The sequence below is a fragment of the Petaurus breviceps genome, unplaced genomic scaffold, assembly GCF_028583685.1.
Source record: "Petaurus breviceps papuanus isolate PSGF00001 unplaced genomic scaffold, PetGlider_PUasm1.0 90784, whole genome shotgun sequence".
NCBI classification, from domain to species: domain Eukaryota; kingdom Metazoa; phylum Chordata; class Mammalia; order Diprotodontia; family Petauridae; genus Petaurus; species Petaurus breviceps.
Window position 1 is genome coordinate 3,178,097 of NW_027187345.1, and position 16,215 is coordinate 3,194,311.

General features: G+C 39.7%; 1 protein-coding gene across 2 annotated transcripts in view; it reads left to right on the top strand.

The window, feature by feature from the left end:
- The window catches only part of CNKSR3 (CNKSR family member 3), a 110,406-nt gene that overhangs the window by 62,402 nt on the left and 31,789 nt on the right, over window positions 1–16,215 (top strand). For both annotated transcript variants that reach the window (XM_069069628.1, XM_069069627.1), the window contains 2 exons: window positions 12,659–12,861; window positions 13,378–13,465. In XM_069069628.1, the coding sequence (XP_068925729.1) occupies window positions 12,683–12,861; window positions 13,378–13,465 (267 nt within the window). In that variant the 5' untranslated portion in view covers window positions 12,659–12,682. The remainder of the gene's footprint in view (window positions 1–12,658; window positions 12,862–13,377; window positions 13,466–16,215) is intronic.

The window sequence follows — 16,215 nt, forward strand, 5'->3', positions numbered from 1 at the left end:
ATCGATATAAAATATGAAGGAAAGAATCAAGAATGATTCTGAGGCAGAAAACCTGGATGATAAAAAAAGTTAGATGGGCTTTAGTAGGAATAGATTGGTGTTTGTGTGTGTGTGTGTGTTTGTGGTGGAGTTAAGGGAGAAAGAATGTAAGACAGAGATGGAGAAAATGTGAGGGGGACAGGGAGAGAGAAATGAGTATTGGATTCAGGGGAAGCTTATGAACTCAACAAGGGAGCAAGCATAGAGAACATGGACCTGTGGATGGCCTTGGTGGTCATCTACCCTAAAAGTAAAACAGATAAATAATCCCACAAAGCATACTGAAAAGGAACATTCTTATAGGAAAAGGATCAGGAAAGAACAGTTTCACAGATAGTGAAAAGAGAGAGTGGGAAAAAGAAGAGATGATAGTATCTTAAATTGCAGAGAAGTCAGAGGCATTGAGGACGGAGAGAAAGGTCATTTGGCTTAGAAGTTAAGAAATCAGTGGTTATTTTGCAGAGAGCTGCGTTCAGTGGAGTGGTGAGATCTGAAGTCAGATTCTGGGGTGTTGGGGAGTGGAAGATGAAGTGAGGAGGAGGAGAGTATAGATGAATTTTTTTTTTGTTTGTTTAAAGAAACTTAGAAGTCAAAGGAAGGGAGAATGCAAGTTTTGTAGCTTGAGGGGATTGCAGAGCCAGGCTAAGGTTGTTGGTTTTTTTTTTTTTTTAATTTTAATTTTTAAAGAATGGGGATGTCCGGGCAGTAAGTTAGGAACTTGTAGATAAAGTGAGATTGAGAGTGATTAGACAGGTAATGATTGACGGGGCAAACTCCTGGAGATAAAAGTGGAAGACAAGTTGTTGGCAGAGTGGAGGACCAACCGTTCCTCAGGGATTGGAGCCAACACCAGGATGAGTAATTATAGGGGTGTGGAGTGGGGAGAGGACAGAGCTAAATAGGAGGCAAACTCATCTCCTGAAAGAGAGGTGTGAAGGTGACCTTGCTTTAAAAGAGGAATAGCACGATCGTCCATTGGAGAGTAAGTAGAGGGTTGCCAGTTAAGGTTTGTGTTAGGGATAGGCAAGTACACTGTTGTGATGAATTCAACATGGGGACCAAATGAGGAACTCATAGGTCATTAAACAATGAATAAAAGGAGGATTATTTAACAAAGATATCCAACAAGAATACAGTAGCACAGCTTCTATAGACTGAGGACCTCCCTCATCTCTACATGGAAATTTGTCTAGTCAACAGGGTGGCCTTCAGCTATTCACCTAGTCAGAACAGCCCCAACCCATGTGGATGGGACCTTTAATAACTATAAGTGACCAGGGAGCCATCTCAGTACAATCAGAAGCCACCAGGAAGTAGCATCAAGTGAGGCACAAATTGAGCCCTGCTCCACCCAAGTCCTGGCTTTGTCATCTTTTCCTAACTCATCTTGGGGGTGGGAGTAACCTTGGTAGACATTGGTCTTACCACAGCTGGGTAATATGTATTTATAGTGAGATGACCAGACCTGCCATGTATCTGCCTACTGTAAGACATGTGTGCGTATCTCATAGCTGAAGTTCTGAGTTCAAAATTCCCTAAGTCTGTTTGCATGGTGGTAACAGAAGTGGGCAGTCTCAAATGAGTAGGCCCTTCTGTCGGAGACAATAATATGTGGTCTTAGAGTTATCCTGCTATTGGATTTGCTTTATGCTTGTAAAGGAAAGCATCTTTTGTCTTATGGAATTAACTTTCAAGCTGAATTATATTAGAAGAAGAGAAGATAATGTAACTTGCTTCAAAAAGTAAAAAAAAAAAGAAGTTCAGTTTTAAAAAATTACTCCTTTAAGCAAGCCTATGTCAGTCTTTTTAATTTTCATGCTCCAGATTGTTCTCTACCTCAGTTTTAGAGTAGAACCTAATTAGGGCAACATAAAATTGGGGAAAGAGATTATAGTGTTCTTCCAACAGGGTGATTTAATTTTTTAAAAATTTGTCTAAATAGACAAATCATTAGTCTTCCTTCAAAGAGTTCTTGATCCCATTAAATAAGGGCCTTATTGGACCCATAAGATCATGTATTTCAAGCTGGAAAGGCCTTGAGGGTTCATCTCGTTAAACCTCTTTGTGTTATAGATATTGAGACCAAGGTTCGAGAAGATTAAATGATTTGCCTAAGGTCACTCAAGTAGATAGATGTTTGAAGTAGGGTTTGAATCTAGGTCCTCTGAGTCCAGAACCATTGCTTTTTCTCCACTACCATAGATCTGTTTTCACTCAAGTATAACATGACTCCAGGCTTTTGTATTTTTTACTTTGGGGTCACTTTATACCTTATTCTGGTTCATAGTTCATAGGTAGTTTGAAGTTCATTTATTTTTTTATTTTTTAAGGCAATCAGGATTAAGTAACTTGCTCAAGGTAACAGGTCCAGTTATTTTTGTGTGGGTGCCGAGTATCTGAGGACAGAACTGATCCCAGCTCTCCCGATGCTGGGGTGGCACTCTTACTCACTGTGCCACCTGGCCGCCCCTAAACAATTGGGGTTAAGTAACTTGCTCAAGGTTACATGGCCAGTTATTTTGTGTGGGTGTTAAGTATCTGAGGCTGGAACCGAACCCAGGTCTCCCAACTCTGGGGCTGGTGCTCTTACTCAATGCGCCACCTGGCAGCCCCTCATTTATTCTTTATAGAATAGAAAAAAAAAATCATGGAAGTCATTTCAATTCAAGTCAATCAATTCAAAAAAGTCAATCAATTCAAGAAAATGATTTTGCCCTTCAGTTTAGGGGGAGGTGAAAAGCATTTGGTAAGCACTTTCCATGTTCCAGGAACAATGCTAAGGGCTTTAAAAATATCTCATTTGATCCTCACAACAACTCTGAGAGGTAGGTGCTGTCATTATCCCCATTTTACAATTGAGGAAACTGAGGCAAATAGCAGCTAAATGACTTGTCCAGGGTTATAGAGCTAGACAGTATCTGAGTCTGAATTTGAACTCAGATCTTCCTGACTCCAGACCCAAATACTTTATCCGTTGAGACACCTATCTGTTTCTCAAACAACTACTATCTTCAGAGAACTGTGCTGGGATGGAACAGGTCGTTGCCCTCATGGAATTTAAAAGGTCATAGGACATAGATTTAGAGTTGGATGGGACCTTAGAGGCCATAAAGTCCAACTCTTTCACTTGTACAAATTGAGAAAATGAGACTCAGAAGAAATTACTTGCCCAAGGTCACAAAGCTAGGAAGTGTCTGAGGCAGGATTTGGACCTAAGTCTTTCTGACTCCAGCTTCCTCTCCATAGTTGGGGATATAACAGTTACAAATATTTCATGAGATTTGTCCTACAGAAGAGGCAGTGTGGAATTCCATAAGACTAAGTTGCACAAAGGTTGCTCATCTTCAAATGGAGTTTCCTATATTGATAAAATCACAGGCCTGGCCACCCTCTTCTCTTCTCCCGCCAGATAAACTAAGTAAGGTGTGTCCAAAATGGGGTACTGGCCATCAAAAATGATGGAAAAACTAGAGGTGTTAATTTACTCCCTTGTGGAAAAACTTCTTAAAAAGACCTATTCATTTTCAAGAACGTAAAGATGTTTGAGATAGTGATAATTTATTATTAAGTACAAATTTAAGATGCAGGATGGTTTCTGGTAACAGTCATGGAAGACTTTATATGATTCCATGAGTCATCCTGAAATTGACCACTCCTTGGCCTTGTCTTCATGCTCTTTCATTATTGACTTTGTAAAGTCAATAAACACTAGTCAGTGTAGCATTATTGATATCTTTGTTTAGTTTCATTGCTTTCCCCCCTCATGTTCTAGACAGTAAGAATCTTTGCTAATAGCTTGTATTTGGTTGGATTGTGCTTTGAATATCATAAACTTGTGCATTTTATGGAAAGATATAGAACTCCATCACGAATATTCCAAGTTAGTGAAACTTAATAATGTCTGTTTCTGGGGCTTCCTGTTCCTTCAGTTTAGTAGCAAGTATTTAGTGAAAATATGGGGGGGGGGGTGGAAGTGTGAGAGGGAATAGAGTCAATCCACTTAGCCCTTTTAAGCCGAAATTTGCGAGATAGTGTAGTAGTTACCAGGTTTTAGGAGACAAATTCGGAATCTAGATCTCTCTAGGTCACTAATTGAGTGATCTTGGGTAAGTTACATTAAGAAGTTCTCAATTACTTTATTTATAAAATGGAGATGAGGGGGAAAATAAAAGATTCTTAAGGTAATTTTCATCTCCAACATTCTATAATTCTAAAAGTATTTAGGATGTAATCTTTTAAAATCCCATCAGGGCTTCTTAAATTTTTTCCACTTGCAACCCCTTTTTCATTTTGGCCGCATTCCTTCGTGTTTGGTGACATGAGACCATGCAGAATGCAAAGTGCTCATGATGTGTTCAGAACCAAGGCTGCAATGGAGTTGCATGATTCAACATGGGCAAGTGCTGCCAGAAACACCTCGGATTGATCACAAGTTTGATTTTGAATTAATTTTTGGGTGTTGTACGTTCACAAACCTTCAACTGTTGCCAAATTTTTCGAGACCCTATATGAGGCTGAGACCCACATTTTAAAGGGAACCCTTTGGAGGATTCATGTCATTGTATTTCTCAAGGTTAGCAAGGACCTTCTTAAAATCAAATCTGCATACTTTCCTTTTCTACATTCTCTCATTCTGATTGATTTCCATGATACATTTTTCTCTTTTTTCCTTATGCTTCTCTAACCACACTTTGGTTGGCTTTTCTCAACCACTGTATCCCTACTCCCATTGCTTTAGCTAACACCTAGATAGTACTCCCAGATCTGTACCTTGAGCTCTGACCAGACTCTTTCCAGAGCTTCAAATCTATATCCCTAACTGCCAACTAGTCATCCCTTCTAAAGTCCTGCTGGTCCCACAAACTCAACATGTTCAAAACCAAATGACAAACATTCCAGAGCCCAAACTATCTTTCCTCCAAATGTGATCTTCCCAGGGGTGGGGAACCTGTGGTCTTGAGGCCACACGTGACCTTCTAGGTCCTTGGGTGCAGCCTTTTGACTGAGTCCAAGTGTTACAGAATCTTTTTATTAGGGGGATTTGTTCTGTGAAGTTTGGATTCATCAAAGGGCCATGCTTGAGGACCTAGAGGGCCTCATGTGACCATGATACCACAGGTTCCCCACCCCTGTATCTAGGCCCTACTCTGATTATTTCTGCCTGTGTGATCACCACTCCCATTCTTTTCCATCATCTGGCCTTGGCTTGAAGAACTTTGAGGAGAAACCTCCCAAGTCAGTCCATTCTTACCAAGCCTAAATCTATCTGTTTGAAATGTGTTCCTAGCTTTGCATTTTATTATACCTGTATGAGTCACATTCCCTTTCTAGATTGCAAACTTGAAGGCAGGAACTAAATATCCGTTAAGCTCAATGCTCTGCAGATAATAGGATCTTTCACTGACCATTCCTAATCTCTGGAACATTCTCCCTCCTTGTCTCTGCCTCTTGACTTCCTGACACCTTCAAGTTTCAGCTAAAGTCCGGTTTTCTGCAAGAAGTTTTCCCCAGTACTCCTTTACCCTAGTATCTAGCCCTTCCCTCTGAGAGTATCTGATAGGTTACCCTGAATATAGGCCTATTTTAATATAGTTGTTTGCATGTTGTCCTTCCCCCTTAGAGGGTTGGCTTCTTGAGAGCAGGGTCCATGTTTTGCCTTTGTTCTCAGTGCCTGGCTAGTGACAGGTGCTGAATGAATGCTATTTCACTCCTTCATAAATGGATCTTTTATATATGGTAGGAGGGGCTGTGATATCATATGGTGACATTACTCTAATGTAATCATAGTATTTATATAGCACAATGTGACCCCAGCAGGACTAGGGCTTCTTCATTTTGCAGGTGAAAAAACCAAGATCCTTGAATAGTTAAGTGACGAGATTATATGATTTTTAAGTATGAGAACTGGGACTCATCCCTAGGTACTCTGCTTCTTAAATCTTGTGGTCTTTGTGCTTTTTTGAAATTAAGTCATTTGAAACTACCAAAATTTCCAGATTAGTTTTTGCAGTAATAAAGTACAAATGTCATGTCAAAGCCCTCCTCCTCCCTTCCCCATTTACTGTTTAAACAGACAAATCCAATTTGAGAACCTGTTCTTTTTCTGTGTTTCTTTGCAGCAGGCTCTTAAATCAATAATCCTTTCCTGATTATATTTATACAGTAGGTGGTACTTACCAAGCCAGTACAATCCATTTGTTATTATCTCCATGTTATATGGGGTGAGATAGGGTGTGGAGAGAGAGAGAGGGGCAGAGGGGCCTTTGTATATGAAAGAGAATCTAGAGCAGAATGAGTGTAATTTAAAGCCTCTTTTTCCCCTTTTCTGCCCCCTTCACCATTCTTTCAGGGCCATACCTGGCATTATTATAGTGGTTGAGAATAAATGTGAATCAGGAAAAGGTGAGAGAAGAAAACACTCAGCAGGGAGCCTATTGTATTGTTTTAGTCAGATGTTGAAAGTTTTTCAATACCCTTCTTTGCATTTTCACTGCCCTCTCTAAAGTCAAGTCAGCCAACCTCAATTGATCTCCTACTATGTGCCAGACAAGGTGGAGAGCAGCAGAGATGCAAAGAAAAGCAGTAAACAGTCCTTGTTCTCAAGGAGCTCACGGTCTCATGGGAGAGACAACAAGCTATGTACAGTTTATATTTGGGATGAATTAGAGATAATTTTAGTGAGGTTGAAGGAGGACTGAAAAAGGCTTCCTGCAGAAGATAGGACCTTAGCTGAGACTTGAAAGAAGCCAGAGGTCAAGAGGCACAAAGATATGGAGGGAGATCGTTCCGGGCCAGTGAAAATGTGCAGATGGGGAGATGGATTGTTCTATGTGAATAACAGCAAGAAACAGCATGGTGGGGCTCACAGAGTAAATTGTAAGAAGATTAGAAAAGTGGGAAGGGGCCAGATAATGAAGGGCCTTAAAAACCAAACAGAAGATTTCCTTATTTGATCCTAGAGGTAAGAGGGAGCCACTAGAGTTTATTGAAATAAGAATTTATTCAACTAAAAAGGTATTTGAAAGATAAGATTAACTAAAGCTTTTCCAAGAAATTTTTTTTTAAAGATCAATCAACAAGCATTTATTAAACACTTACTACGTGCCAGGTACTAGGCTACTCTCATCATACAAAGATAAAGATGAAATTGTCTCTCTGCCTTCAAGGAGAATTCTCTTGGTGGGTGGGTTGCAGGGTTGACATACATGAATATAGAGAATAGATAGGAGTAAAGAGAATAAGCAAGTAACTTATCCAGGAGACTCTGTGAGCTGGCTACATGGGAAAAGAAATTCCTTTGTATTCTAGTAGCTCAAAGCACTTATGGTGATTGGAAAGGGCAAATGATTTTCAACCAGAAGGAAATAGAGGCCTGGGTGTAATCACAGATCTTTTTATGCCAGACTGTGTGTAGAATATTTTTTAAAAATACATTTGGTTTTATATCATCAGTCAGCTTAAAAAAAATCTCTGACGAACATCCAGCTTTATTTGTCATTCTCTAGTAAAGAACCATGTCAACGATGTCATTTCCTGATGTCTGGGAAATAATTACTTTAAGGACAAATGCACGTTCAGGCATTATTGACATAGAACATTCATTTTTTGTTTTAATAATTGCAGTATTTTTTTAAAATCAGGCAAAAAGCTTAGTTTTAATTGTATGTGACTGGATAAAATCCTCTATGTCCATTTGTATCTGAATAGCTTAAGAAAAAGCAAACTCCACAAAGTAGTAATTGTTATTTTAGGACTATGGAAAGACATCTAAATTTAAAACTTAGCTGCAAAATATGAAATCAGAGGGAGAAATAGAGACCTGGCTAGCAGCAATAGTTAAAAAAAAATACAAACAAAAAAACCTCTTCACTTTCCATGACTTGTGGTGGGGGAAACTTATGGGATATTTCATAAAACTACAGTCAGAAATGAGTTAAGTGCTCTCAGAAGGAAAGGAACATCAATTATTGGATGAGTTGGGTTAGGTGTGCTTATAATCAGAATGTCTTTGGAGAACAGTCATATAGAAAGTCAGAAGATGGTCTGTGGTGTCAGTCAGGTGAGAAAGGTCAAGGCTGAAAAGGAGCTGAAAGGAATTTAGGTTTTGTTAAGGAGGGAATGGGTCAGGCCAGTAAAACAGATTAAGAGATCTATTATGGCTTTCTTATTTTAGAGCTGAGAAAATAAGGCCCAGAATTGCACAGGGAGTTAGTAAAACCAACTAGAAACCAAGGTTGCTTCAATTTAAATCCAGATCTCTATAGCATTTAAGGGGGTTCGAATGGGGCAGCAAGCAATATTCAAATATTATTTCTTGATCTTTCACTCTCAGCCTCCTCTGCCCTGTGTCTCACTCCAATCTTTCCCACTCCATCCATTGTGCCCTCTGAAATTCCTGTTTGTAGTGTAGTTCTTGACCTCTTCCTCTAAATCTCCTTTCAACTAATTGCATCACAGAGGCGCCTGGTCTCCCCCAGTGTGTGTGTCCCTGGCCGTCCTTACCAGCATCGACTGTACTTTCACTCAGACCCCTCTCTATCTCTCCCCTTCCCTTCAGGTTCTTTTTTTGCTTTTTGGAGGGGGAAAGGTAGGGCAATTGGGATTAAGTGACTTGCCCAAGGTCACATAGCTAGTTTTTGTGTAAAGTGTTTGAGGTCGAATTTGAACTCAGGTCCTCCTGACTCCAGGGTTGGTGTTCTATTGCGCCACCTAGCCACTGCCGCCACCCCCCCTCCCCCCAAGTTCTGGAGGAGGATTTTGGAATATTCTTTTCTCTTTATTTCAGCTTCTAGATTTTTCCTTTGCAACAGTCACTCACAGCCATTTGTTCTTTAATTCTTTTATATTTAAATTTCCACTCAAATCAAATCAAAGTGGCCTTTCTTCCTCTTTCTTCATTTACATGGAGTTCAGCACCTAGCTACTGTCTTTTTCTCTTTTCTCAGTTTATGCTCTTCTGGGGACTTTAACAAATTCATATTGGTGCTCCCTCAGGTTCTAACCCTCAGACTCCTTAACGTAATCCCCTTAAATCTCCTTTCCTACTTTTACATTCTATCTCAGCCAACAAGGGAATCCTGGATCTCAGATTTTACCCACAAGTGTTCCATTTCCTTAGCCTAGAACTTTAACATTTCTCAGACTATAGTCCCTTCTCATTCTCTCTCTCTGTATATGCCTCACATCTCTTAAAGCTGTGCTTCCCCTTTACTGGAAAATTTATTACCTAGATCCCTCAGAACTTTCTCAGGCCATGATCTTTGTTCTGACTTCACTTCCCTCTCTTTCTAATCTCAACCTAAAAGTATTGAATTTTTAAAAATCCTTTGCTTCTAGATCTGGATAATTTTCACTGCTTTTCAACTGCTGAATGGAACTGGAGGAAGTAAAAACCAACCAACCAACCAACCCATGATGACTAGGAACACTTTAAATGCATATCATTCAGCTTCAGTTGGGGCACCTACAAAAGTGATTCCAAATAATTTCTTCTCAGGCCTCCCGTATTTCCTCTTCCTCTACCCCTACTCTCACCTGAGGACCTCCTCTCTTATTTTATTGAGAATATTGAGGCCATTTGCCACAAGCTCCCTCCTCATTTCAAAACCCCTTGATATCAAGTCATAACCCCCCAACCCCCCCATTCTCCAGTCCTTCTTCTAAACATATGTTCAAATGACTTTCTGTAAGTGCACATGTGGACATGTCACCCCCTGTTGACTCTAGGATAAAAATTTGGAACTCCTTTCTTTAGCTTCTAAAACCCTTTACAATCTGACTCAACCTATCTTTCCAACCCAATGTAGACTACTTTTTCTCCTACACCCCATAATCCACCTAACTGACTTTCTCTCTATTTTTCACACATTTCACTCCATCCCCCATCTCCATGCCTTTGCTCACACTTGAGGTCCCCCATTCCTGGAATGTTTTACCTTCTCACCTCTGCCTCAGAGCATCCTTCTCTTCCTTCAAGATGAAGCTTAAACATCATGGTCTACGCTCCTGATTCACCCTCCCTTATGGCTAGTCATCTTCCTCCCCAACTGCCTGTTATTTTTTCTATTTATATTTATTCTGCATATGCCTATTGTCTTCCCAGTTAGAATGTAAACTCTTCTAGTTTTGTTCTTTGTATTTGTTTCACCAGCACTTGGCTACATATTAGGTGCTTAAATTTGTGATTCATTGAATCAAATTTCAAGATTTACTTTGGCTTCCTCATGGAGGCCTTTCTTGATTCTTCTCTTCCCCTTCCTCTTAGGGTCTCCCCCCCCCCCCCCATTAGAGCTTTCTCCATCTTGAAATTACTTCTTGTGGTTTTGCATATACATTATATTTAATTACATATATAGATGATTTAATGATAATAATAACTGTGATGATGATGATAGCTGACCTATCTGTGGTACTACTATGTGCCAGGCACTGTGGTAAACTTTATATAAATATTATCTCATTTGATCCTCACAACAGCCCTGGGAGGTAGGTGCTATTTTATAGATGAGAAAACTGAGGCAAATAGATGTTAGGTGACTTGCCCAGGGTCATATGGCTAGTAAGTATCTGAGGTCACATTTGAACTCAGATCTTTTTGACTTCAGGACTGGCACTCTTAACTGCAGTGCCACCTAGTTGCTTTGTAGGTACATGTATTTGTATGTACATGTATATGTAATCTTCTTGAGGGCAAGAAATGCTTCATTTTTGTCTTTGTATCCATCATTTACTTTAGGATAGTGGTACTTAAAGATCAGTATTGTTATGATCTTTCCATATCTATTCATCTACCCAGTAGACATACTGATTATTAGATTATTATTAGATGAGAATTAGATTATTATTTAATAAAGGTAACTACTGTACAATTCTTTTGTGAAACTAAGTCAGATTGTATGGCCAATAAATATTTTTGGATGTTACCAAACCCCCTAGCCAGGGGAAAAAAAATAAAATGTAATAGTGGGTGGAGAACAGGAAGATTTTAAATTATTTAGCTTTTTATCATTTCTAGACATGAATCAGTCAATAAACATGTGTTAAGTGCTATAACCTATGTCTGTTACTGGATATAAAGTAGCAAAAGTGATACAGCTTCTGCCCCTCAATGAACGTATTCTATAGGAAGAGAGAACATGTGTCCTTATCGCTGTATATATGCACAAAACAGATACAGAAACAAGAGTATACCCGAAGTGGGTGAACTTTTACGGGAGGGGCAGGCTGTCTTTCTGGTCAGAGGATACTGAATGTGCCTTTTACACTGCTCTTTTCAGTGGACTAAATTGTCTTTTCGTTTATGAAGACAATATATTTGGCATTGTATTGGGTTTTGCTGATCTTTCTGGAATGGCTTTTATTTCCTCCTCAGACTATTGTACTCCTGCATCACTACTCAGCTCAAGTCCTACCTACACTAGAAGGAGCATATATTTATATATAGAGAGAGGTGGTTGACCTTAGAGATCATTTAGTCTACCCCCACTCACCCTTCATTTTACAGATGAATTTTAGAGGGAATCCAGGACTCAAAGAGGTTAAGTGACTTAGCCACAGTCACACGACTAGTAAGGGAGAGGGCAGGAATTAGAACTCAAATCCTGAGACTTAAAGTTCATGCTTTGAATCCTGGGCCAGTACTGCCTCTAGGGGTTATCTCCCTCTTCTGAATTGGTGCAGCACTTGTCCATGGATTACCGAGGCCCCCCTTGTCTTAATACTTCTCTTATTTCGTTCATACATTGTGACTTCCCAGTTATGTGATAAATGCTCTGAAAACAGGGCCTGTTGTCTTATAATTTTGTTCAAACTTGCAACACAATAACTTCTCAACGAATATTGATTCATTCTTTTCTGGCTTGAAATTGAATATTTGTTGGGAATTTGAGCATTGTGATGGACAGCAACCACACATACACACATGTACATCATACAAATTATTTTGTATGTACTTTACATATAAAGTATCATGTAGTAGTATAGTAGAAAAGATATGGAGTAAGAATAAAGAAATATAGGACAACAAACTTTGATGTAAATTATCAAGAGTGAATTAACTGTCCTTTGAAGTAAGATCTTTGCTGAGTCTTAGAGGAGCCCAGAAGGGAACTTGGCAGCTTATGGAGGCTGCTGTGTTTCCAGGTGATCTGAGGGTCAGTTAGCATTGTCCTGACTTCTTGTGCTCACATTTAAAGGTTCTTCTTGCGCCCTAGCAGTAATCCCTTTGCTGTTGTAGCTCAATCTTTTTGAGTTGTGTCTGCCTCTTCATGACCCCATTTGGAGCTTTCTTGGCAAAGATAGTGGAATGGTTTGTCATTTTCTTCTCCAGCTCATTTTACAGATAAGGAAACTGAGGCAAACAGTTTTAAGTGACTTGCCCCAAGGGTCACAGAGTATCTGAGGCCAGATTTGAACTTATGAAGACGAGTTTCCCTGACTCCAGCCCTAGAACTCTATTCACTGTACCACCTAGCTGCCAATTGATACCTTTGGGGATCAGTCATTCAGGGTCTGCCAGCATATGATGAATTGTTAAGATTTTCATTGGCCTTTTGGAGTACTGTTGATAGAGATTGGTAATGTAGAGTTAATTTGTTTTGTTTTGCTTTGTTTTCTACAGAATTATGGTCTTGAAACGGATAATATGAAGAACTTGGTTCTGAAACTACGGGCCTCTTCCAATAACTTGCAGAATTATATCAGTAGCCGACGGAAAAGCGCATCTTATGATGGAAATTCCTCCCGTAAACCTCCCAATGAATTCCTGACCTCAGTGGTGGAGCTCATTGGTGCTGCTAAAGCTTTGCTAGCTTGGCTGGATAGGTAACTTTGCTAATCTCCCTTTTATCTTCCTGTCATGTCAGGATATGGGATGCCTAGTTGACTTCCTTTTGTTATAGGAACATGAATGATTTCTCACATGGACACTCCCCAGGGAGTTATGGGTCAGTGACAGACTTCAGAGTCCCCTTGGAAAGCTTTTAAAAAAGTGTCCTAGCAGGAAGAAATATATCTCAGCTCTTTTTCAAGACTGAGATTATTTTAAAGATTGTGTTGAAAATTTGGTTGGCATGAGGACTGTTGACTTCTGGCAGTATGCTAACTCCCTGGTCCATTTTTGCTTTATTTTTATTGAACAGTAGATTACCTCCAGTGCTAGTGCTCGTCTGGATAAAGTTTTACTGTGTTAATGACAGGAAAGGGTTAAATAGAACACAAGGATTTAACTATATAACCTGTGAACTCATAAATGTGTGTCAGTGCCTACCAGCTGACAGGGTTGGGAGCTTAGTACTTTTCTTGTCTTCAAGGAAAGGTTTTTTCTTTTTCTTTTTCCAGGACTCCATTTACAGGGATCACTGACTTCTCAGTGACAAAGACTAAAATCATTCAGCTCTGCTTGGATCTGACCACCTCAGTTCAGAAGGTCAGTTAATTCTTTCCTCTGACATTCTCCATTTGCCTTCCCTTCCTCACCCTTTCTCTCCTTCTTCTCCTATTGTACAAATATGTCCTTTTTATTTTTTTAAACAGGAGAGAAACATCCTTAACATGACTTGAGATGCGCAGCTAAAATGTAAAAACAATCAATGGCCTCCTATCAAATATTTTGCCTGACTTCTTTTTTTTCATTCTTAAAAAAATGTGATAGAAAAGAATAGCTTCCACTTAAGGGAGAAAATTTAACATCTTTCTGCAGAAATAGGATAAGTGCAATTTGGTATTCTTTTTGCTTACTTTGATATGTGGCATTTCCTGATTTTTGCCCCTTTATGTCCTGTCTAGTACTTAAATTTTCTTCTGTTCAAAGGCCCTGGACTTCAGAAAGGCCATAGAAATAGTAAAATTAATCTGTTTTAATACCCTTGCTATCTTTAAGCTCTTTGGGCCTCAATTTCCTCATATATTAAATAAGGGGGTTGTACTAGGCCATAGGATCATATACAGGGTGTATATGATAATCTCTGTATTTAGAATTGGAAAGGACCTTGGAGGCCATGTACTCATTTTACAGATAGGGAAACTGATGCCATTAGACATGGTTTTTGAGTAGGGAAGTAGCCTGATAAGAGCCAGTTCCAACTACTAGGGAAGCTGAGGTGTGGCAGATTTCTTGAGATCTTGCCCAGTTGGGCATCAGTGTATGTCAAGTCCATTGGGAGCCACACTTGGTGTGGGAAATGGAACCAGGTTTTCTACGAAGGAGTGAATTGGCCCTGGTTGAAAATAATGTCTATTAGGGCGGCCAGGTAGCACAGTGAGTAAGAGCACTGGCTCCAGTGTCGGGATGACCTGGAGATCGAATCCTGGACTCAGACACTTAGCACCCACCCAGAAACACCTGGCCATGTAACCTTAAGCAAGTTACTTAACCCCGATTGCTTAGGGGCGGCCAGGTGTCTCAGAGAGTAAGAGCACCGGCTCCAGTGTCAGGGTGACCTGGGGATCAAATCTGGGCTCCAACACTTAGCACCACACCCAGAAATAACTGGCCATGTAACCTTGAGCAAGTTACTTAACCCCAATTGCTTAAAAAAAAAAAAAGAAAATAATGTCTATCAGTAGTGGGAATGAGCCTGGGATTAGTCTTTGCACTTCTAGTCTTGGGGAGACCCAGTCTTTAAAACAGAAACAATATAAAGAGGCCTAAGATTAAGTGACTGGCACAAGATCATGCCAGGTGGTAAGTAGCAGAGCCAGCACTTTAATGACCTCTTAGGGATCAGTCCTGGTATTCTACAGTTCTGTCCATTCTCCAATTAGTCCATGCTCATTTTCCAAATAGAATTTGGCAATAGGTTCTATGACCAAACTGTTGAAATAATATGAATATAACTGTACCCTCTGTTGATTATTCCACTGTGGGGCCCAAGGAGGTGAGATCCTGAATAACTGTTGATTTCATTGATTTTTTTCTAGACCCTAAAAAGTTGAGTTTTGAATGTGCCAATCCTGGGTTTTGTGACATTGAACTGTTAACCATCTTGCAGTTTGCTTAATGCTTATGTACTTTGGAGAGTGCTTTTGAGGCTGTGTTTTTGGAAAGGTGCTCAAAGGACCAAATTTCCTCAGATTGGCAGCTGGCTCTTGATAAAGGTTGCCCGATGCTGTGTATTAAACACACAGCCAGAAGGCCTGGTGTCCTCTCTCTAGCTTCCTTCCTCCACTCCTACCCTTCCCCCTCCCCTCAAAGAATAACATAACCTGGTTTTCCCCTTTCCATAGCCCCATTTTGCTGCAGCTGCTGTTTCTAGTCACAGTTGATTTGTAAAGCATTGTTTAAAAATTAACTTGAGTATGGTTAAAGGATCTTTTTTTAAACTTACTGTGTGATTTCATTGGTATAGGGAATTCCTGGTGAGGTGCTCCCTCTACCAATGTAGATGGGCATTTTCTTTGCAAAGTATGGTCTTAAAGACTTGTCTGGAGGAATAGAGAAGTTACCTGTCTATCCTGGCATGTGTTAGAGGCAAGATTGGAATGCAAGTCTTTCTGACTCAAGACCACCTTCCTATGTATCATGCCAAGCTGCCTCACTTCAGTAATTAATACTCTAAATAGAACAAGCAAGTCTACTCATAGGACAAACCTGTTTTTGTTGTGGAGGATTTTTTTTTCAAGGTTGGCCTTATTTATACGACTTTTTTTGGTGTGGTAGCACTATTGTGCATTTGGCATCGTTTGAAATATAAGTAATGGCAATAATTATGCTGTTACACTTAAAGAGGAATTTAATTGAGTATTATACTTGGCTAGATATCTACTTCAAGGCAGGTAGGATGTTTCTTGCACACCTAGACTATATTTATGTGAACTGACACAGCTATTGGTATGGCTTGGGCAATCGGCTCTTTTATCCTCAGTGGACAACCACAAATCTGAAGGTTCTTAATGCATGATTCCAAGCCTGTGTATCAACAATGCAATATTCACAATGCCTACGGTAACTATAAATATGCCAATATGGTTATTAATCACAAAATATACCAGGCTCTCTACATGGAAGACAAAGCTAGAACATTTATTCAGATACCAGAAAACTGAGTCCCAAAATCAGAAAGTCAAAGCCATCAGAGTAATTATGAAGTTGGCACACGTAGTTAATGTAGTAAACACCCACATTCACAAGGCTTCAAAACAGAACAGGCTACCTCAGGCAAAGATCCTCCTCTCTTC